A 23,758-nucleotide genomic window follows, 5' to 3' on the forward strand; every position below is an offset into this window, starting at 1 on the left:
CTTAAAGAAGAGAATGACTATTCTCTCATTTAATATGTAAATTTCTTGATTCTTCATCTTTTAAAAATTGTCTCCAATTAAAGAGCTCTAAAAAAAAAATGAGCTCGAAATTATGCACCTTGACCTCTACTTTGTAGTTTTTTTTGAAAAAAGCTTATCTATAATCAATTTCTTAGTAAGTACAATAATAAGGAAAAGAGGGCAGCCCCCGTGGCTCAGCGGTTTAGCGCCGCCTGCAGCCCAGGTTGTGATCCTGGAGACCCCGGATCGAGTCCCACATCAGGCTCCCTGCATGGAGTCTGCTTCTCCCTCTGCCTGTGTCTCTGCCCCTCTCTCCTCTCTGTGTATTCTCATAAATAAATAAATAAAATCTTTAAAAATAATAATAATAATAACAAAAAGATTGAAGAACCCACACCTTTGACAATCTCCTCTACATGGGTTTCCTATCTTTAACTCCAGCCCCCATGTTATCCATATGAGTCTTCTCCACTTGGATGGCCCAATAAGTTCCAAGATGAAACATCTTTATCCTCAAATTTCCTCTCCTTTTTTTATCCCCTGCCTCTGCAAATGGCACCATCGTTCATTAAATCCCCAAAGAGGAAACGTATACAGATATGCCCCACTTTTCAAAAGTTTGTGTTACATCATTTTGCTTTTACAAAAGACCTACATTAATACCTATTTTTGCTAATGAAAAAGAAAACATCTGAATTTTCACTTTTACAAAAAAAAAAAAAAAAGGCAAAAAGCAAAAGACCTCTCCACATTGGTTTTGCAGCCAGCCATTATAGAGGCAGCAAGCATCCTAAGCAGCAAGAGCGTCACCACTCATCTTCTTCCTTGGTACTACACTTAACATCTCAGCATCCAGTCTCCATTTTTGAACTCTGTGAGCGTCTGTGCTTTATCTTGAGTCATTTTGTGCATCCGTTAACAGGATGTGTCTTAAAGTATCGGAAAAACCTAAGAGAGGTTATTTTCTGGGTTTGGGAATGCTCCAAGATTTTTCCATATAAAAAAATGGTCATTGTTTCTTGGTTTTATGCAACATTTGGACTTATGAAAGATTTCATAGGAAAGCTCTGCTTTCAGATAGTGGGGAAAACCTGTCATCACACAAGAATCCAAGGTTCCCTTCTTAACCCCACATCCTATTAATCACCAAGTACTGTGGCTTTTACCTCTTAAATAGCTCTCACATCCAGCACCCTTTCTTTTCTCTTTAACTGCCATAGTTAAAAGCCAGCTTCTCTAAATCTCACTACTACAAAAGCCTTCTCTTTGGTCTTTGTGCTTCCAGGTCCCATCTCATTTTATTTTATTTATTATTTTTTTAAGATTTTATTTATTTATTCATGACAGACACAGAGAGTGAGAGGCAGAGACACAGGCAGAGGGAGAAGCAGGCTCCATGCAGGGAGCCTGATGTGGGACTTGATCCCGGATCTCCAGGATCACACCCTGGGCTGAAGGCAGCGCTAAACCGCTGGGCCACTGGGGCTGCCCTCTGTCTCATTTTAATATATCCTCATCCTCCAAACCACTTCCATCAAGTGGCCTTTGTAAATTCTTCAGTGGCACTCCATCACCTACTCTGGGGGATAAAAGTTCAGTTCATTTGTCTAAGCAATCTTTTCATCTGCCTCTGCCTCACCCACTCTGAACCCCTGGTGGAGCAGAAAACTCCTTAACAGCCCCTCTCCCCCATGCACTTACATATACTGTTCGCATTGCCTAGAAGCTCTGGTCTTCTGCCCACATACAGTTCAAATTCCTACTCATTCCTGTAAGTGTCAATTCAAATGCCTTTTCCCAAAAGACACCATTCCCTGCAGGAGGGTTCACAACTTTTCTCAGTCTCCATCACTTCAGAAGGCAATAAAAATGGTCCAGAAAGATCACTACTCCTTGTTGTAGATCTGTTTTTCTCCTCCTGTTTTTCTCACGTCCCACTTCTGGTCCCTTCACATCCTTTTTTTTCCTACAAATTTCACGAACATTTTTGGACTTAACTTGATGATCTCTGCTACTTCTCCTCCTCGACCTCATCTGCAGGAGTTTCAAGATTTTTTTTTTTTTTTAAGCAGGCCCCATGCCCAGCATGGAGCTCACACGGGGCTTGAACTCACAACCCTGAGATCAAGACCTAAGCTGACATCAAGAGCTAGAAGCTTAACCCACTGAGCCACCCAGGTGCCTGCCTCCATTACCATTCATTCATTCAACAAACATTTACTTAGCACGTATTATGCGCTAGGTGCAGATAGTCACTGCCCTCAAAAAGCTTGCAGCTTAGTGAGAAAGACAAACAAAAACCAGTCAATTACCAGCACCGTATGGTGACAGATGGTAGCTACACTTGTGGTGAGTATAGTAGCATAAAGCCCAGACTTGTGGAAACACCTGAAACTAACACTGTCTGTCAATTATACTCCAATTAAAAAAATATGATCATACACTGGGAGAAAGCAATGCAAGGACACAGGAAGGGCGCTTGACCCAGTCAGACCAACGCCAGGCAGGGTGACTCTCCTTTTTCCTATTTCAATGAGGCACCGAGCAGGACCCAAGCTGCTCTACACCAAGGTCCTTCCATTCTGAAATACAATTTGCTCAACACCAACTTGGTTGTTTTATTTTATTTTATTTTATTTATTTATTCATGAGACACAAAGAGAGAGGCAGAAAAAAAAAAAAAGAGAGAGAGAGAGGCAGAGACACAGGCAGAGGGAGAAGCAGGCTCCATGCAGGGAGTCCGACATGGGACTCGATCCTGGGACTCCTGGACAACGCCCTGGGCCAAAGACAGGCACTAAACCGCTGAGCCACCCAGGGATCCACAAAACAAACTTGCTTTGAAGATACTTCTGTCCTACCAATCTCTTACCTCTTTCTCTTCTGCTCAGGGAATACAGAGCATAGCTGGAGAGAGTTACAAAACTGGTTCCTTTTCAACCATCTGCCAATTAACATCCATTCAATGCTCACAAGCTAGCACCTGGACTGGAAGGCCCTTCTTCATCCTGTCTGTCTGGTGAACTTCTACTCAGCCTTCAAACACAAGTTCAATAGTTACTTTTTCTAGGAGGCATTTTTGACTACTAGCACTTCCTCCTGGGAACCTCCCAAGGTGCTCCTTCCCACTTATCCTGCAAGGCCCAGCAAGCAGCTGTGATCCTTTGTTCATCCATTTCCCCTCTGCTGGTGAGCCTTGGAGAGAAACAATGTAATCCTTGTGCATCCCAGAATCTAACACAACCCTTCTTGTTGGCCATTCATTCCACATACCTTCTGAATGCCTTTTGTGTGCTAAGCACAGTGTTGAGTAACTGAATGAATGTCTGACCTACACCACATTCTTCACTCATTCATTCTATACTTTTCTCCCTCTCCTCTGAGATTACAAACCCATGCGTGAGGCATCCTCCCTAGCCTGTTCTTTCTGAAGATTATCCTGAAAGCCTATCCCACACAATGCCCCTGGTTTTCTCTTGTCTGGATTATGTAGAGAATCTGCATCTTCACCCATTTTCTCCACTCTACTGTTGTGCCAGGCTCCTCTTGCCACTTGTATTCTAAATGCATGACCTATATACCACATCACCTCCTCTGGGGCATTACTGTCTAAGGAAATCTTTCTTCCTTTCCAGTAAATCCATCCTCTCAACCGACAAATACTTTATAATCTCTTCTGTGGGGCTGGGTGGTTCAGTCAGTTGAGTGTCTACCTTTGGCTCAGGCCTTGATCTCCGGGTCCTGGGATCAAGAGGCCTCCATCAGCTCCCTGCTCCATGGAGAGCCTGCTTCTCCCTCTTCCTCTGCCCCTTCCCCTGGCTTGTGCTCTTTCTTTCCCAGGAGAGGGAGAAGCAGACTCTCCACTGAGCAGGGAGCCCAATGCAGGGCTTGATCCCAGGACCCTGAGATCGTGACCTGAGCTGAAGGCAGATGCTAAACCAACTGAGCCACCCCAGCACCCGATATGATTTTAAAAGTCAAATAATACCAGGCTTATAAACAAAAATAGCACTCTCTCTGCTGCCACCATACCCCACCCCCCACCAGGGACCTCTCCCCATCCACCCAATGTAAGTCACCATATTTGTTTAAATCAATATTCAGTGCTAATAGTGCTGTTACTAAGTAAATAATAGATACAGCTGAATCATACGGAATAGCATAATTAAATTTGCTTTTCATGTACAATTTTTTTTCCCCCTGGAACTAACAATTACTACTTTCTCTTCTTATACTTTCTTTCAATTTGCGGGTAGGGGGGTTTAGTATTTATTATGCATATTTCACTAATTCATCCTCAAACTCTCCAACAGAGCTGTAAATCTCCTCTTAATAAATTCAAATACTTCAGGTAATCTATCAATTTCATTCCAGTCTTGGAGACATTCCTCAGGGGTTTTCTCCTGTTCCAGTCTAGATTGTTTGCTCTCTAGGCCACTAAAGAGCTGACACTTTGCCAGGCATGTCTTTTCCCCTTCATCTCTGAAATTCCTGGCTTTCTCTCCTACCCTGGAGCATCTGTTCCCCCAAATCCTTTGTCTTCTTTTATGGTTTACTCTCTGGTTAAGGTGGCACATATATTCCAGTGATCTCCTGATAAAAGGTATATAGGAAATAAATTTTTTGAGTTCTTGATGACTAAACTGTCCTTATTTTATCCATATATATAATTGACATACAAAACTGTTTTTTTTACCCAAACACATCTTCAAATTAGAATTCTTAATAAATTAAAGTTACCTATTAGAAAACCTATTTCCCTCCACAATTTTGAAGTGATGCTGCATTGACTTCTAGTTCCCAGAGGTGTGATGTAGAAATTTGACAGTATTCTAAATCCTAATGTTTTGGATAGAATCTATTTATTCTCCAGAAACTTCTAGAGTCTTTTATTTCTCCTCAGTGTTCCACAAATGCAAACCACTATGTATGGTAGTTTTTTTATTTATTAAGCTTCTGGGTAGGTTCTTGCAATCTAGAAATGCAGGTTCTTCCAGTTTAAGACATGTTTTTGACTAATTTATTTGATAACTTTATCCCCTCTAGGAATTCCTTATTCAGTATTGAATTTTCGAGGTTGATCTGGGAATTTTCTTTTCTCACCACTTGTATCTATCTCTCTGAATTTTTCTTCTACTTTCTGTAGATTCTCTCAACTTTACCTTTCAATACTTCTAATTTTTAAAAGAATTTGTTATTGTAACTTAATTTTTGAAAGCTCTTCCTTGTTCTCTGAATATTCCTTTTATATAGCCCTGTTCTTATTCCATGATTGTAATGCCATCTCTTATCTCTGAAAATATTAGCGAGTGTTTCTGTTTTGTTTATTTGAATTTTCTTCGGCTCCCTATACTACTTGTTTCCTTCAAGTTCCTCTTTCATATTTGCTTTGGTCGCTATCTTCCAGTCACAGGTTTTTTTTATCAGATGTCTGGTCATCTCTGGTTATCTACTGATATATAAGACATAGTTAAAAAGAACTTGGGAGGGCTTTCTGTACATAGAAAAGGGAGGGAAGGTTGCTTACCCTGTGGTTGGCTTCTTGGATATGAGAAGGGGATCTGGCCATTTCAGGGACAATGCTCAAGTGTCTGCATCTTTATATTCCTTTTTTCCCTCTTTGGGCTGTTCAGTTACCCAGAGAGATACACTTTAATCCTCAGCCCAACTGGTAGAAGTCTGGCTTCCAGTGTTCTGGGACCGAATATTGGAAGACAGCTGGCTGGCACAGTCTCACATCAGTCAATCATCATTATGACTTAGATTGAACCCTTCTGCTTTAGTTAGGTACCTCTCTCCACCCTCAGCCTTGCCATGTTACAAGAGGGACAGCTACCCATCTGTGGGTATTCAGGGCAGGACACTTGGGGCTTTGCTCCTTGTAAATTCTTCAACCGTGCTGCTGTTGTGTCACTCCAAAAACTTCCTGTCTTCCAAAATTTTGTTGGCATTTCTTGTCTATTTTATCTCCACTTCCATTTGCTCTTTTCTTTTTCCCTGGTAAATTTATGCTGGGTGAAATCATTTATATTTGCTAAAATAATTTCAGTGGAGTTTTAGAAAGGAGTAGGGACTAATAACTAGGCTTAATCTACCATATCCAGGTCTACTCTTAAAACTTGTTTGCCTCTTCTTTTTCCTTTTATCAAAACTGCTCTATGTGGGGTGCCTCGGTGGCTCAGTCTCTTAAGTGTCTGACTCTTGATTTCAGCTCAGGTCATGATCTCAGGGTCCTGAGACTGAACCCTTTGTTGGGCGTGGAGCCTGCTTAGGATTCTTTCTTCCTCTACTCCTCCCCCAACCTACTCACTCATGCCCGTGTGGTCACTCTAAAAAACCAAAAAAAAAAAAAAAAAAACAACTGTTCTATTTAATAATCACCAATAAATATTGGTTGCCTTCTTCTTTAAAAAAATTATTTGAAAATTTAACAGTTTTATGAGGTATAACTGATGTATATGAAACTACATATATTTAGAGTATACAATTTGATAAATTTTGACGTATGTATATACCCATGAAACTGTCATCACAATAAAAAAATGACTATTTAAAAAAATGACTATTTTTGCCACTCCTAAAAGTTTCATTATGTACTTTCTTAAATTTAAAAAATGAGCAATTTTCCCCTCATGCTCTCCCTCCCTGGGCAACCACTAATATTGTTCCTGTCATTAAAGATTTGTTTGCATTTTTGAGAGTATATATATATATATATATACATATATATACATGGAATCACACAGAACATACTCTTTTTGTGGGGGGGTCTAGTTTATCTATCTATCTATCTATCTATCTATCTATCTATCTATCTATTTATCTATCTATGAGAGACACACAAAGAGAGGCAGAGAGATAGGTAGAGAGAGAAGCAGGCTTCCTGCAGGGAGCCCGATGTGGGACTTAATTCCAGAACCCCAGGATCATGCCCTAAGCTGAAGGCAGATGCTCAACCACTGAGCCACCCAGGCATCCCTGGTCTAGCTACTTTTGATTAGCATAATTACTTTGAAATTCATCCATAGTTTCATGCATCAGTAGTTCATTTCCCTTTTATAGCTGAGTATTATTCCATTGCATAGAATCTACCACAATTTATTTTCCAGTCATCTGTTGATGAGTGGCTGGGCTGTTTTCAGATTTGGCTATTGCAAAAAGCTGCTACGAATATTCACTTAGTTTTTTTTTTTAAGATTTTTTATTTATTTATTCATAGAGACACAGAGAGAGAATGAGAGGCAGAGACACAGGCAGAGGGAGAAGCAGGCTCCATGCAGAGAGCCTGACGCGGGACTTGGTCCAGGGTCTCCAAGATCACGCCCTGAGCTGCAGGAGGCACTAAAATGCTGCGCCACCGGGGCTGCCCTCACTTAGAAGTTTTTGCATGGATGTATACTTTCTTTTATTGGGTAAATACTTAGTACTTAGCAGTATATATTTAGTTTGCAAGGGATGCCATGACAAAGTACCAGAACTCCTGTGCTTTCAGTAACAGCAATTTACTGTCTCACACAGACCTGAAAGCTAGAAGTGGAAAATGAAGAAAAGCATTGGTTCCTTCAGAGAGCTGTGAGGGAATAATCTGTTCCGGGCCTCTCCCACTGGCTTGCAGATGGCTGTCTTCATGTTCACATGGCATTCTCCCTGTGTTTGTATCTCTACATCTAAATTCCCCTATTTTTAAAAAGATTTTTTCCATTTATTTGAAAGACAAAGGGAGAGAGAGAGAGAGAGAAATCACAAGTGGCAGGAAGGGACATAGGGAGAAACAGAATCCCTACTGAGCAGGGAGCAGATGTGGGGCTCAATCCTAGGACCCCAGAATCATGACCTGATCCAAAGGTGGACACTTGACTGAGTCACCCAGGCACCCCATCTCTCTCTCTCTCTTTTTAAAGTAGGCTCTATGCCCAAGGTGGGGCTTCAACTCATGACCTTGAGATCAAGAGTTGCATGCTCTACCAACTAAGCCAGCTAGGTACCCCCTAAGTATCTTTACTGAGATATAATTTATATACCATAAAGTTCACCTGTTTAAAGTATACAATTCAATGGCTTTTAATATATTTACAGAGTCGTGCAATTATTACCACAATCCAATTTTAGAACATTTCTATCATCCCCAAAATGAAACCTACTGACAGTCACTCCCAATTCTGCCCTCCCTTCACCTTCCTTTCTGGCCCCATATAACCACTAATCTACTTCTGTCTCTCCAGACTTGCCTATTTTGAACATTTCATGTATAAATGACATCATACAGTATGTGCTAATTTGTGTCTGTCTTTCCCTGAGCATAATACTTTCAAGTTTCATCCTAGTTGGAGCATGTATCAGTACTTCATTCTGTTTTATTGCTGAATACTATCCCATTATATGGATATACCATTTTGCTTCTCTACACTATCACTAATGGACATTTGGATTATTTCCACTTTTTTGCTATTATGAATATTGCTGTTATAAACACGCATGTACAAGTTTCTGGGTGGACACATGCTTTCATTTCCTTTGGGTACCCAGGAGTGGGATTGCTGGGTCATATGATAACTATGTTTAACTTTTTGAAGGACTACTGAACTGTTTCTCAAAGCAGCAGCACCATTTTCCATTCCCATTAGCAGTGTCTAGAGGTTCTAGTTTCTCCATATCTTCACCCACACTTGTTATTTTCTGTCCCTTTGATAACAGCCAACCCAGCAGGTATGAAGTGGTATGTCACTGTCATTTTGATTTGTAGTTCCCTAATGAGTAATGATGTTGAGCATCTTTTCATTGTCTTACTGGCCATTCTTTGGATAACTGTCTTCCAATTCTCTGCTCATTTTTAAAACTGGGTTCTTTTCCTATTATGGAGGTTTGAGAGTTTTTAATAGATTCTATATACAAGTCATTATTCAGGCAGATGATTTTTATGTATTTTCTCTAAATCTGTGGCTTATTTTTTGGTCTCATTAACAGCATCTTTCAAAAAGCAGAAGTTCTTAATTTTGATGTAGTATAATTTATCAATTTTTATTTATTTTTAAGATTTTATTTCCTTTTTAAGATTGACTTATTTGAGAGAAAGAGAGAGCACACCAATATGAGAGTTTGGGGAAGGGTAGAGGGAGAGAGAGAGAAACTTCAGCAGACTCCATGCCAAGTGCAGAGCCCAATACAGGGCTTAATCCCATGATCTTTTTTTTTTTAAAGTTTTTATTTATTTATTCATGAGAGAGACACACACACACAGAGGCAGAGACACAGGCAGAGGGAAAAGCAGGCTCCATGCAGGGAGCCTGATGCGGGACTCGATCCCGGGACTCCAGGATCATGACCTGGGCTAAAGGCAGCACTAAATCGCTGAGCCACCCGGGCTGCCCTCAATCCCATGATCTTGAGAGCATGACTTGAGACAAAATTAAGAGTCAGATGGTCAACTGACTGTGTCACCCAGGCCCCCCACTGCCAAATTTTACTTTTAAGTAATCTCTACACCCAATGCGGGGCTTGAACCTACAACCTGAGATCAAGAATCACATACTCTATGACTGAGCCAGAAAGGCACCCCAGACAATTTATCAATTTTTAAAATTTAATGGTTGTGCTTTTGCTATGATACCTAAGAAATTTTTGCCTAACCACAGATTTTCTCTCATATTTTCTACTGAAGCATTATAGTTCTAGATTTTACATTTAGATCTAATACCCATTTTGAGTTAGTTTTTTTATATGCTGGGCACCTGGGTGGCTCAGTGGTTGAGCATCTGCCTTCAGCTCAGGTCATGGTCCCAGGGTCCTGGGATCAAGTCCCACATCAGGCTCCCTACTGGAAGCCTGCTTCTGTCTCTGCCTATGTCTCTACTTCTCTGTGTCTCTCATGAATAGATAAATAAAATCTTTAAAAATTTTGTTTTAATATATGCTATAAGATCTAGATTTATTTATTCATTTTTTGCATATGGATATCCAGTTGCTCTAACACCATTTGTTGAAAAAAATATCCTTTCTCCACTGATTTGCTTCCACAAAATTGTCTTTGTCAAAGCTCATTTGTCCATATATGTATGGGTCTATGTCAGAACCTCTTCTCCGTTCCATTGGTCTAATCTATTTGTCTTGTTCTCCAATACCACGGGGTCTTGATTATCATAGCTTTATAAAAATTCTTTTTTGGGGAGGATCCCTGGGTGGCTCAGTGGTTTAGTGCCGCCTTCAGTCCAGAGTGTGATCCTGGAGCCCCAGGATCGAGTCCCGCATCAGGCTCCCCGCATGGAGCCTGCTTCTCCCTCTGCCTGTGTCCCTGCCTCTCTTTCTCTCTCTGTATCTCTCATGAGTAAATAAATAAAATATTTTTTTAAAAATTCCTTTTTTAATAAAAATTCTTAAATCAGGTAGTATTTGCACTTCAACTCTGTTCTACTCAAAAGCTGTTTTGATTATTGTTGTAAGTTGAATAGTGTCCCACCTCCCACAAAAAAAGATACGTTGGAATCCTAACCTCTAATTCTTCAGAATGTGACCTTATTTAAAGATGGGGTCTTGGGCAGCCCAAGTGGCTCAGCGGCTTAGCACTGCCTTCAGCCCAGGGCATGATCCTGGAGACCCAGGATCAAATCCCACGTCAGGTTCCCTGCATGGAGGCTGCTTCTCCCTGTGCCTGTCTGTCTGTCTGTCTCTCTCTCTCTCTCTCTCTCTTTCTCTGTGTGTGTGTCTCTCATGAATAAATAAATAAAATCTTAAAAAAAAAAAACATGGGGTCTTTATAGAGGTAATCATGAAGTTATTAGAGAGGGCTCTAATTCAATATGACTGGTGACCTTTCATAAAAAGGGGGAAATCTGGACACAAAGACAGACATGATTGCAGGAAGAATGTCATGCTGCAACAAGCCAAGAAACTAGAAGCCAGAAGCTAGGAGAGAGGCCTGGAAAAGACCTTCCCCTAGTCCCTTCACATGGAACAAGGCCCTGCCAACACTTTGACCTTGGACTTCTGGTTCTCAATACGGTGAAACAATACATTTCTGTTGTTTAAGCCATTCAGTTTGTGGTACATTGTTAGAGCAGCCCTAACAAACTAATACAGCTGTTCTACGTCCTGTGAATTTCCATTTATAAGCCAGCTTTTTCACTTCCACAAAAAAAAGTCTGCTAAAATTTTGATAGCAATTGAATTGACTCTATAGATCAATTTGGGGAGAAGGAACATCTAAACAATATTGAATCTTCTGACCTATAAACAGCTATATCTCTCCATATATTTAGGTTGACTTTCTCTCAGCAATGTTTTGTGGTTTTCAGCATATGTACAATGCTAAGGAGAAGGGAGGACAGCAGACATCCTGTTGTTCTTCATCTTAGAAGTAAATCATTCAGTCTTTCACCATTACCTGTAGGGACTTCATAAAAGCTCTTTATCAAGTCAAATACTTCCTTTCTATTCCTAGTTTGCTGACAGTTTCTACCAGGAACAGATGTGGCATTTGTCAAATGCTTTTTCTGAATCTGTTGAGTTGATCATACTTTTTTAAAAAATTGTTAATGTGATTAATTACACATTGATGGATTTCAACCAACCCTGCATTCCTGGGAAAAAATCCCACCTGGTCATGTATTATATCATATGCTCAAATTTTGTTTAGAATTGTTGGATCTACTTCATGAGTGATCCAATTCTGTAATATTCTTTTCCTGCAATGTCTTTGGTTTTGATATCAAAGCAATGCTGACCTCACAGGAGGAGCTCAGAAGCATCCCCTTCACTTTAAGTGAGATTATACTAATTTACATATAATATAGGAACCTTACAATAGTACCCTTCCATCTTCCCCCTCTTGGCCTTGAGGCTGCTGTTAGTGTACATCATACAGATATAAGCCCACAATACATTTGTGTAACTTTTGTTCAAACAATCAATTCTCTTTTAAAGAAATTTAAGTAACAGAAAAGTCTTCTGTGTCTACCCCTGTCCTTTCCATTTCCTGAGTTCTTCATTTCTTTGCATAGATTCGTACTTCCATCTGGCATCCCCTTCCTTCTCCCTTCCACATTTCCTATAGTAAGGAAGGGTATGCTGCTGATGAATTATTTCAGTTTTTGTGTGTCTGAAACAGACTTTATTTAGCCTTCATTCTTGAAAGAAATTTCACTGATTACAATATTCAAGGTTAAGCTTTTCTTGCAGTACTTTAAAGACCACTGTCTTCTTGTTTGCATTGTTTCCAAAGACAAATTCTTATCTTTGTTCCTCTGTTAACAGTGTCTTGTTCTCTGGTTTTAAGAATTTCTCTATCACTGGTTTTGAGTAATTTGATTATGATATGCTTTGGTGTGGTTTTCTTCATGTTTCAAGAACATCTAACTTCTTTGGTCTGTGGGTTTACAGTTTTTATCAAATTTGAGGCCATTATTTCTCCCGTCCCTCTTCTTCAGAAACTACAAATACATGTATATCAGGTTCCCTGAAGTTGTCTATAGCACACTGATCATCTTTCCATATTTTGCTCTTTACACTCTTTTTCTGTGTTTTATGCTGGATATTTTCTATTGAGTAACTTTAAATTCTCTAATTTTTTATTCTGATGTCTAATCTGCCACTAATCTTATACAGTATATTTTTCATCTCAGATATAGTTTTCAACTCTAGATATTTGAGTCCTCTTTAAAAATATCTTTCATGGGCAGCCCCAGTGGCGCAGAGGTTTAGCGCTGCCTGCAGCCTGGGGCGAGATCCTGGGGACCTGGGATCGAGTCCCACATCGGGCTCCCTGCATGGTGCCTGCTTCTCCTTCTGCCTGTGTCTCTGCCTCTCTCTCTCTAACTGTGTCTCTATGAATAAATAAATAAAATCTTTAAAAAAAAATATCTTTCATTTTTCTATGTAATATTTTGAATATCTTTTAAAAGATTTTATTTATTTATTCAGGAGAGACACAGAGAAAGGCAGAGATATAGGCAGAGGGAGAGCAGGCTCCCCCATGGGGAGCCTGATGTGGGACCTGATCCCAGAACCCTGGGATTACGACCTGAGCCAAAGGCAGAAGCCCAACCACGGAGCCACCCAGGTGCCCCAACATTCTGAATATCTGAAATACAATTAAAATAAGTATCTTAGAGGCACCTGGGTGGCTCAGTAGGTTAAGTGTCTGCCTTTGGTTCAGGTCATAATGCCAGGATCCTGGGATGGAGCCCCATGTTGGGCTCTCTGCTCAACAGGGAGCCTGCTTCTCCTTCTCTTTCTGCCTGCTGTTCCATCTATTTGTGCTCTGTCAAATAAATAAATAAAATCTTTTTAAAAATAAGTACTTTAATATTCTTGTCTGCTAATTTTAATCCGTGTCAGTTGTAGATTGACTTTAATTAATTGATTTTTTTCCCCCTTCACTATGGTCTATATTTCCTGTTTCTACATGTCTGATAATCTTTGCTTAGATATCAGATATTGTGAACTTTACTGGATTCTTGTATTTTTGAGCTTTGTTCTGGGACACAGATTACTTTGAAATAGTCTATTCCTTTTGTATCTTGCATTTAGGATGTGCATGGCTGGACCAAAGTAGTGTTTAGTCCAGGGCTAGTCATTCCCTACCAATGAGGTGACGCCTCTGTTAGTACCACTACTGAGGGTTCTACCAAATGCTCCATGAATTATGAGGTTTTCCAGGGTGTGGAAAGAGGCAATATTATGGGCACTGTTTCTTTTAATCCTCTTGGATGGGTCTCCCCATCCTGTCCCAACCATGAATAGTCTCATATGCATGTGCCCAAAAGTAATCTGCTGAATACTCAGGGTGAATCCTCCATAGATCTCTAGAGTTCTCTCTGTAACTCTTCCCTCTCCAGTATTCTGGCCAGATCTCTAGGTTCCTTAGTCTCCCCAGACCCTCAGCAAGGCTGCCTCAACTGAGACGGTCCATTGGGCTTTGCCTGGGCTCCTCTTCCCTGCTCTGCAGCCTGGAAACTATCTCAAGCCAGTATGCTGGGGTAGTCCAGAGAACTCACCTTATTTGTTTTCCATTTCTTAGAGATCACTGCTGTTCGTTACCTAATGTCCAATGTTTTTTAAACCATTGTTTCAGATGTATAGATATATCATATTTTTTGTCTATGTTTAAGTGGTTAAAGGTAAATTCTGTCCCTGATACTCCATCTTGCCCAGTATGAGAAGTCCCAATAACTTTTAAAAATTGTGTTATTTTAGGAGCACCTGGCTGGCTCAGTATGCAACTCTTGATCTTGGGCTCATAAATTCAAGCCCCATGGTGAGTATAGAGATTACTTAAAAATAAAATCTTGGGATCCCTGGGTGGCGCAGCGGTTCGGTGCCTGCCTTTGGCCCAGGGCGCGATCCTGGAGACCCGGGATCGAATCCCACATCGGGCTCCCGGTGCATGGAGCCTGCTTCTCCCTCTGCCTGTGTCTCTGCCTCTCTCTCTCTCTCTGTGACTATCATAAATAAATAATAATAAAAAAAAATTAAAAAAAAATAAAAAATAAAATCTTAAAAAATACTGTAGTATTTTAAAACCATTTTTAAGTGTAGAGTTCAGCAGTATTAAGTATGCTCACATTGTTGTGCAACCATCACCACCATACATCTCCAGAATTTTTTCCATCTTCACAAACTCAAGCCCTACACTTTCCACTCCACTCTCCCTTCAGTCCCTGGCAACCACCACACTGCTCTCTGTTTCTATGAATATAACCACTCCAGGCACCTCATATAAATAAGAATCATATAGTATTCGTCCTTTTGTGACTGGCTTATTTCACTAAGCATAATGTCAAAGTTCATGCATGTTGTAGTAGGTGTCAGAATTTTCTTCCTTTTTAAGGTTGAATCATATTCCATTGTTGGGATACACCACTTTCTGTTTATCCATTCATCTGTCAATGAACATTGGGTTGGTACTATTTCTTGACCACTGTGACTAAGGCAGCTATGAACACAGGTATGCAGATATCTGATAGAGTCCCTGTTTTCAATTATTTCTTTTTCTGTTTTAATTAAGTTTTTAATTTTAACTCCAGTATGGTTAACATGCAGTTATACTAGTTTTAGGTGTACCATACTGTGATTCAACAATTCTATAATTACTCAGTGTTCAACCTTCTTTCAATTTTTTTAAAGGTTTTATTTATTTATTCATGAGAGACACAGAGAGAGAGGCAGAGACATAGGCAGAGGGAGAAGCATGCTTCCTGTGGGGAGCCCGATGCAGGACTCAATCCCAAGACCCCGAGATCACAACCTGAGCCGAAGGCAGATGCTCAACCACTGAGCCACCCAGGTGCTCCCCTGCTTTCAACTCTTAATGATTTTTTATTATGGAATTTCCTTTCTACTCACCATCCCTATTTCTCCTCATCCTCTAAGTAACAGTTGGCATAGTAGCCATTTTTCAAAAAGTCATCATTTTGAAAATCTCCTCTGCCTTATGCTAAACACCCTCTCCATTTCTTTTCTTCTCTTTCCCCTAGTCTTAGAGCCTTGGAATTACGTCTTTGACTTACAAAGCTTTTCTCTCACACTGTTACATGAAAGCTTCCTTCACATCATTTAGGCATTAGTTCAAGTACATTTCTTTTGAACAGAACTCTCTGACCACCCCAGCTAAAAGAGCTCCACACTCAGTCACTCTAGCATAACACATATCACTACCTGAAAAGAACACTTATTTACGTGTTTTGTTGTCTATCTCCCCTTACCAAGAATGCAAACTTCTTGATGCAGAGAGACTGAATGCCTTATTCATTATAAACCTGGCACAAAAAGTTGTTTGATAATTATTTCCTGACTCTCTAATTTGCTAATCTCTGCTTTTCTTCCTTCTACTCTCCAAACATCTATTCCCCCAGGTCTGTCCTTGAACTCATCTCTTCACATTCAGCCACCAAAATTTCACGTAACCTCACAGTTTCAACTATTCAGTGTGAGTGATTTCCAATTCTGTATTTCCAGCCCTGAATTATCCTGTCTCCAGCCCTGTATTTTCACCTGGCTGAGAGACACTGTCATGAGGATAATATCTCAAACTCTGACACAGAACTCATCATACCCACTCCCTCAAAGTTGTTTCTTCTCTCATGTTTCCTATATCTGACAACAGCCTCCCCTTTCTCCTAGTCACTCAGCGGAAAATCTTGATGTCATCCTTGATTTCTCCTTTTCCTCCACATCAAATTAATTGTTAAATCCTATCCATTTTATAAATGTTATACCTTTCTAACCATCCCCTCCATTCCAGGTACTATAGGTGGTTTTAAAAGAAACCATACAGGAGTGCCTGGCTGGCTCAATCAGCGGAGTATGCGACTCTTGATAGGGTTGTGAGTTTAGGCCCCAAATTTGGTGTAGACATTACTTAAAAATATCCTTTTTTTAAAAAAAGCATACATATTTCCTGAAATATAAAGTTAAGGACAGCTAATATAGATGATGACAGAAAAAAATATTAAAAATGGTCTTAGCAGACAATAAAGAAGGGTAGAAGCTCCTAAAATTGGGTCTTTTTTAAAATCAAAGTATAATTCATAGAAAAATACATAAACCTTAACTGTAAGCACTCAGTGGATTTTAGATATGATTGCACCCATGTAACTACCCCACAAATTAAGATAGCATGTTTCCATCACCCAAAAAACTCCCATATGCCCTTTCCCATGGATATTGTCACACATGCCCCAGGTAATGATTCTATCACCATAGGTGAGTTTTAGAAGTTCATAAACTTCACATAATTAGATTGTGGCAGAATGTACATGTTTGTTTGCCTTTTTTCATTCAACATACTGTTTCTGAGATTCATCAGTGTTTTTATGTAAATCAAAAGTTTATTTAAAAAAGTTTAATTTTTAGGGGTGCCTGGGTGGCTCAGTTGGCTAGGCATCCAACTCTTGATCTCAGCTTCAGTCTTGATCTCAGAGTCATGAGTTTGAGCCCCATACGGGGCTCCACACTGTGCATGGAGCCTACTCTTAAAAAAAAAAAAAATTTTTTTAAACTTAGTTATTACTATTTTATAGAACAAATATACTATAATTTGTTTATTCATTTACCTGTCAATGGATAGTTAAACTATATCTGGTTTGGGGCTGTTACAAATAAAGCTACCATGAATGTTCTCACATAAGTCTTTTTGTGAACATATGCAGTTAATGTATATATTTATATATATTCCTAAAGATATAAGACCTTTATTAGATAAATGTATTGCAAGTGTTTTATCCCAGTCTGTAGTTTTTCCACATTCTTAATGCTGTGAGCATATTAGCAGATGTTTAAGTATTTTAAATGAAATTCAACTAAGCAACTGTTCTTTTTTATGGTTCATGCTTTTTGCAATCTATCTAAAGTCATAGAGACATCTCTCTCTCTCTCTCTCTCCTTTTTTTTTTCATAGATACATCTCCTATGCTGTCCTCCAAAAGCTTTACAATTTTAGCCCTCACATTAAGGTCTATGATCCATCTCAAATTAGGTTTTATGTATGGTGTGTGGCAGAGCAATCATGGTTCATGTATTTCCATGTGGTTATCTGGTTGCTCCAGCACCATTTACTGAAAGATCTTGCTTTCTCTCTAAGAATTATTAGTCTTTTGAAAACCCCTTTTTAAAATTCTAGGTTTAAAAGATCAATTGTACAACTACAGGATGAGCAAGGCAAGTATAATAGCAGCGTACTGGATAATGTGGTTGACTTTGAGAAACAGAAGCACTTCCCCCCCTTAGCAACAGAACCTATAAATTTTAGCTAACACATATTCTAACATCATTTGAAGTTTATTGTGTCCACGTCATTAAATTCTGGTCAAAGAAATATAAAAGCACAGTATAATGTGCAACTTTCATAAAGTCTTTCAAGGGAAGTAGTAAGTTCTCTCTTTTTTGCTAGATGGAATACAAATGTGACAGTTGGGGCTAGAAAGAAAATGGAATTTTCTATTTTTATGAATTAGAGAAACTTTTTAAGATACAGAAAAAAGTACAGAGAATAAAATAACAAACGCACCCATGTAATGACCACTCAGATTTAACCTATTTGCTTTATCATATTTGCTTCAGATTTCTCTCTTTTTTAAAGAAATAAAAATACAGATATGGTGAAGAAGTGAGGTCCGTCCCCTGTGTAGCTAGCCCTTTCCAAACTCAATCTTTTTCCTCCCTCCTCAGATGCAACCCTACTCTGAAGTGTGTGTATGTCTTACCTTTCAGAGACAACTTTAAGAATTCACTGATTCTGCCTCCTCTGAGTGCCCCTTAGTTCAGCTGCGGTCTGCGCATTACTGGTTTAGGAATCACCTGGGGCACTTGTGAAAAACAGAGATCACAGGTTCCCAACTCCTGAAATCCTATTTCAGTAAGTCCAGAGTGGAACCTGGTCACCTTTATTATTACTTTATTATTATTTTTTCACTTACATTTTAAAAAGCATGCCAGATACAAATCAAAACCACAATGAGATAGTATTTCATATGTAGTATGTATGAAAATACATACTACAATAAAAAATACATACTATAAAAAATTGGTGAGGATATGGACAAATTAGAACCCTCATGCACTTCTAGTGGGAAGATAAAATGGTGCAGCCATTTAGAAAACAGTTTGGCAGGTCTTCAAAAAATAAAACACAAAGTTAGCATATGACCCCCAATTCTACTTCTGGCTATTCACCCAAGAGAAATGAAGGCATGCACAAAACTATGTAAGGAAGGTTCATAGCAGCATTGTTCATATGCAAAGAGCACCCACTCTCCTTGTATGCATTCTTCTACACCAGGTGACCTTTCTAAGAAGTTTCTTTGATATAAGTAAACAGAATTGATTACTCTGCATATAACTTCTTAAGGATGGAGGACTGAACTTAGCATGGACTTTGGAGTCAGACTCGGAATCCAATCCAATTGATGCTGTTTGCCAGCTATGAAAACAAATGGAAAAATACCTATCCTGCATGGTTTCTTTCCCAGTCTGCTCTTAAAATACCAAAAGCCATAAAATCTTGTTACCATTTGCAAGATCAGAGTCAGTCTCAGAGATATCCTAAACTTAAAGAGGCAAAAGATTTGGAGCACCTGGGTGGCTTAATCAGTTACGCATCTGACTCTTGATTTTGGTTCAGGTCATGATCTCAGGGGTGTGAGATCGAGCCCATGTTGGGTTCTGCGATGGGCTTGGTGCCTAATTAAGATTCTCTCTCTCCTCCTTCCTTTAACCCTTTTCCCCTTCTTCCCTGCTTGCTCACGTTCTAAAAAAAATAATTTAAAAAAATTGAAAAGCAAAAGACTAGTTTAAATCATCTCATTTAACTCTTTGATGTAAAGCAATCAATAGATCACTTTATTCTTTGTAGACAAAGACTACATTTATTCATTTATTACCTCTGATAACAACAAAGAGAACACTATAAAATGTTTACTTCCTGATTAAGTGTTTTTTATTTATGGTAGTTAAGAAAGACACATCAGCACTTAAATCCATAGCTATAATTCTTAAACTCTAAAGCTTGTTTGTTTTGTTTTATTATAAAATGCTTAACTATACAAAGAAGTACAGAGAATAAGATCACAAGCACTCAACTGCTCGGTTTTATGTTAATTTTTACTATGCTTGCCAGATTTCACTTAAAAAATAAACATTCCAAGCCTATAGCTGCAGAATCTCTACAACTAGTAAGCCAACACCAACTCGTTTAGAATATCAACCTAAATTATACTAAATGTAAAGTGAGAAATAGCTGTGGAGTAGTAATTAAAAATTCTGATCTATCCTTGGTAAGAAACATAGTAAAAGATTGTATCAGTATTGATTGGAGACTGTCCCAGGAGTGCTGGCTGTTGCCTCTTGCTTCACATGTCCTTTCATGAGATCTACTTCCTTGTCTGTGGTCCCTGCCACCTGACTCAAAGAACTCAAGACCTAATGGAAATCAGGCCACAAGCTGGGTTGGGCCAATAAAATTCTCTTTCTTTAGAGAATTCACAGATATTCTAGTCTATCCTCTACATCAACACTAGTTGTTAGGAGAGCAAATCATAAAGTAAAATGCACATTTCACCTCCACACTTTAGAAATCTGTTGCCTGTTCTTGAAACTCCTTAGCCTAAGATAGTCTTAGATAATGGTCTCTGTCATTCCCTTCTCTTTGGCTGGCACCTAACACTCTAATCACTATTAAGGATGACTTCAAATTTTCTCCTAATCCTCCCACTGAGAAGTGGAATCTGTTTCTCCTCCCCTTGAATCTGGGGTAGCCCTGGGACTGGCTTTATTTCACCAGAAGGTGGGGAAAGGAAAGCTGTGTGACTTCTAAGGCTGCAGCTTCTGCATGTTTACAGTACTCCTTCTTGGATCCGGGTGACCATGCTGTTAAAAACCCAAGCCATGTACAGAGGTCATACGGAGGAGATCCTTGATGCTCAGGTCAACAGCCTCAAACTAAAACTGCCAGCTGCCAGCCATGTAAGTGAGCCATTTTGGATGTTTCTGGCTAGTTGGGCCTCCAGATGACTGCAGACCCTGCCAATACCACTTTGGAGCCCTATAGAGCTCAGTGAATCCCATATTATGAGACATAATAAAAAGTTGGAGTGATTTTATATACATATATGTACATATTTCCCTATTATTAATATCTTATCTCAGTACCTTTGTCACAATTAATGAACCAATAGTTACACATTATTATTAGCTAAAATCCATACTTGATTCAGATGTTCTTAGTTCTTACCTAACAGTCTTACTCTATTCTAAGACTTCATCCAGGATATTCTATTACATTTAGTCATGACGTCACCTTAGCTTCCTTTTGGCTAGGAAAGTTTCTCAGACATATCTTGCTTTCCCTGGACAGTTTCGAGGATAGTCTTGGTCAGGTATTTTGTAGGACATCCCTCTATCAGAATCTGTCTGATGTTTTTCTCATGATTAGAGTGGGACAATGGGTTTTGGAGAAGAAGATCACTAAGGTGCCATGTCAGCCCATCACAACAAGGGTATGTGTTATAAACATGACTTATCCTGTCGATGTAGATTTTGACCACCTGGCTCTTTGTCAAGTTTCCTCACTGTGTGAAGCCACACTTATGGAATAAGGAATTATGCTCCATATCCTTGAGGGTGAAGTATCTACATAAATTATTTGGAATTCTTCTGTCCAAGAGATTGTGAAAGTGGTTTTAAACCACTAATTTTTGGCATGGTTTAATGCATAGCAAGATATCTGAAATATATCTTGGGTAACTGTGTTAGTGCTATTCAACTCAAACATTTCCACCATCTCCTGTTAGACTTCACCAGTTATACACGTGACATATGGTTCATTTTGCTTATAATGCCCTTCCCACCTCCACCCACCCATTCACCAACCACCAAATAAAAATGAACAAAAACTCCTTATTTTTTTCTAACCAAACTCAAGTGTTAATTACCTCCTCTTTTCTGAAGCTTCCTTCCAGAAGGAATTCTTTGCTTTGGTCTAGCTCCTAATTCCACACAGTTAATGCCACTATCACGGCCCTTATGGTTTGGTTATCTCCCTCAACTAGACTATAAGTTCCCAACAGGCAGAGACTGCCTTATATAACTCTGCACACCATACCTGGGACCACCAGCACATACTAGGTTCCCTCTAAATGTTTAGAATATTTATTAATTAACTAATTAAATAATTAGTTAATTAAATAATTAACTGAATAATTAACTGAATGACTACAAAGGTGTATTATTTTTTATAATACCTCAATTTAAAAGTGTAAAAGAGGGATCCCTGGGTGGCGCAGCGGTTTGGCGCCTGCCTTTGGCCCAGGGCGCGATCCTGGAGACCCGGGATCGAATCCCACATCAGGCTCCCGGTGCATGGAGCCTGCTTCTCCCTCCGCCTGTGTTTCTGCCTCTCTCTCTCTCTCTGTGACTATCATAAATAAATAAAAAATTAAAATAAATAAATAAATAAAAGTGTAAAAGACACAGCATAGGTAAATAGCTGTAGTCCAGGATGTGTCAGTAAATCCACACCAGAACTGGAGCCTCCATAGTAATGCACAGTTCCACTGTGTAATAGCTAGACCAGGCACTAAGAAAACCAATCACTGCATTCAATGAGTCAAAGCCGCATATAAAAGACAAAACAGTATCTGTTTTCAGATCAGTGAGACAACATAGGCACATAAATACTACATAAATCGGATCACTCGAGTCTCTTTCTAAAGGAATCAGGCCAACAAAGTCCATACCCTCGCCTTTGGATTTCCTGATATGTCATCAAAGACTTTTTACAGAACATAATTTTAATATTTAACTTTTAAAGTGTGGAACAATAAAACAGATTCATGGGTAACTGTGTTAGTGCTATTCAATTTTTTCTCTTACGTACACAGCAGGGAAATTAAATAAGCCCTGAAGTGGTCTTTGGGAAAAATATAAGGAATAGTCACTTTGTCTCCAAAGGATTCAAGGGCTTCTGAAGTTTTACATTAATACTAACTCTGTCAACTTGTCTTCCTTCAGTATTTACAATAGCGGCTTTCAGTAAAACAGCAGAACTCTCTGAGAGAAAGTGATTAGGTCATACAAAATTGCATTCTAGTGACCAGGGGAAAAAAGCCCTCCCACAGAGAATACCAGTAGCACGGGCAACAGCCAAAAGACTCCCCTTGGGAAAGTCCAGGGCAGCAGACTGGGCCTTGTCCAGGACATAGCCTGAGATACCCTTGGAGTCCTTCCTTGGAGTGCCCAGGAAGGACTAGGAACACCTCTGAAAGGAGACAGACATGACGGTGATACTGAGGTCCCATATGACCAAGCAGAGAAAGAGCTGAGGAAAGTCAGGACATGGAGCCAGAGACAGAGATACACATAAACACATAGATAATAATTGATATACAGGGTTTGACAATGGTTAATATTCATTCAAGCCTTAGCTTGAAAACCCAAATCTAACAATTACTGTTTAAAAATTTATAATAAAAAATGTGTAGAAATTATTGATAATTTCCTGTGCAGCAGGAATAAGACAGACTTTTACTTTTTACCTTATACACTTCTGACTCATTTTAATTTCTTAAAATAAGAATATATAACTTACACAATAAAACATTAAAAGATAAAGTGCTATCATTGCATAAATGAAACATAAAGTTCTCTTTGAGTTCAGTAAAATTTGTTTTAAGTTGGTCATGGAGCATAACAAAAAATGGATATCAAGAAGAAAAAATCTTCTCACCTTTAGGTTAGGTTTTAATTTAAATCAAGCTAATTTCTAAATTTACCTAAAACAAAACACCCACTCTACTCATCCAGTGCCTGTTTTAAATTTCTACCCAAACTGTTTGCATCTTAGTAATTCACTGACCTTGGAACTGCTTTCTTCCGACACTTCTCCCTCATTGGTTTGCATGGGAACAGACTCTGTGCAAAACTCTGCAGAAACACACAAATACTGCCTAGAAGAGGTAAGGAGAGGGAAAAAAAGGAAGTTAGTGCAAAAAATCAGTTTTTCAAAGATTAGACTGAAACCCTATCACTAAGGCAATGACCCTGTGTGTGTGTGTGTGTGTGTGTGTGTGTGTGTTTGTGTACATGCATCTTTGTTAAGAAAAAGAGGAGAGAGGTTAAGAGAGGATTTTCCCCACCTTAGAGGAGGAAGACATTGGAATATTAAACAGTTCTAGATTTCTTTCCTCTTTTATCTTGATTTTTAGCAGAGGTGACAGTGAAAATCTTCAGTAATTCATACAATACAGTGACC

General features: G+C 39.1%; 1 protein-coding gene across 11 annotated transcripts in view; it reads right to left on the minus strand.

The window, feature by feature from the left end:
* The window catches only part of TNRC6B (trinucleotide repeat containing adaptor 6B), a 241,986-nt gene that overhangs the window by 147,841 nt on the left and 70,387 nt on the right, over positions 1–23,758 (minus strand). For all 11 annotated transcript variants that reach the window (XM_026017290.2, XM_026017291.2, XM_072741220.1 and 8 more), the window contains exon 3: positions 23,363–23,453. In XM_026017290.2, coding sequence (XP_025873075.1) covers positions 23,363–23,407 — 45 coding nt within the window. In that variant the 5' untranslated portion in view covers positions 23,408–23,453. The remainder of the gene's footprint in view (positions 1–23,362; positions 23,454–23,758) is intronic.

Source organism: Vulpes vulpes, chromosome 16 (genome assembly GCF_048418805.1).
Source record: "Vulpes vulpes isolate BD-2025 chromosome 16, VulVul3, whole genome shotgun sequence".
Lineage (NCBI taxonomy): Eukaryota > Metazoa > Chordata > Mammalia > Carnivora > Canidae > Vulpes > Vulpes vulpes.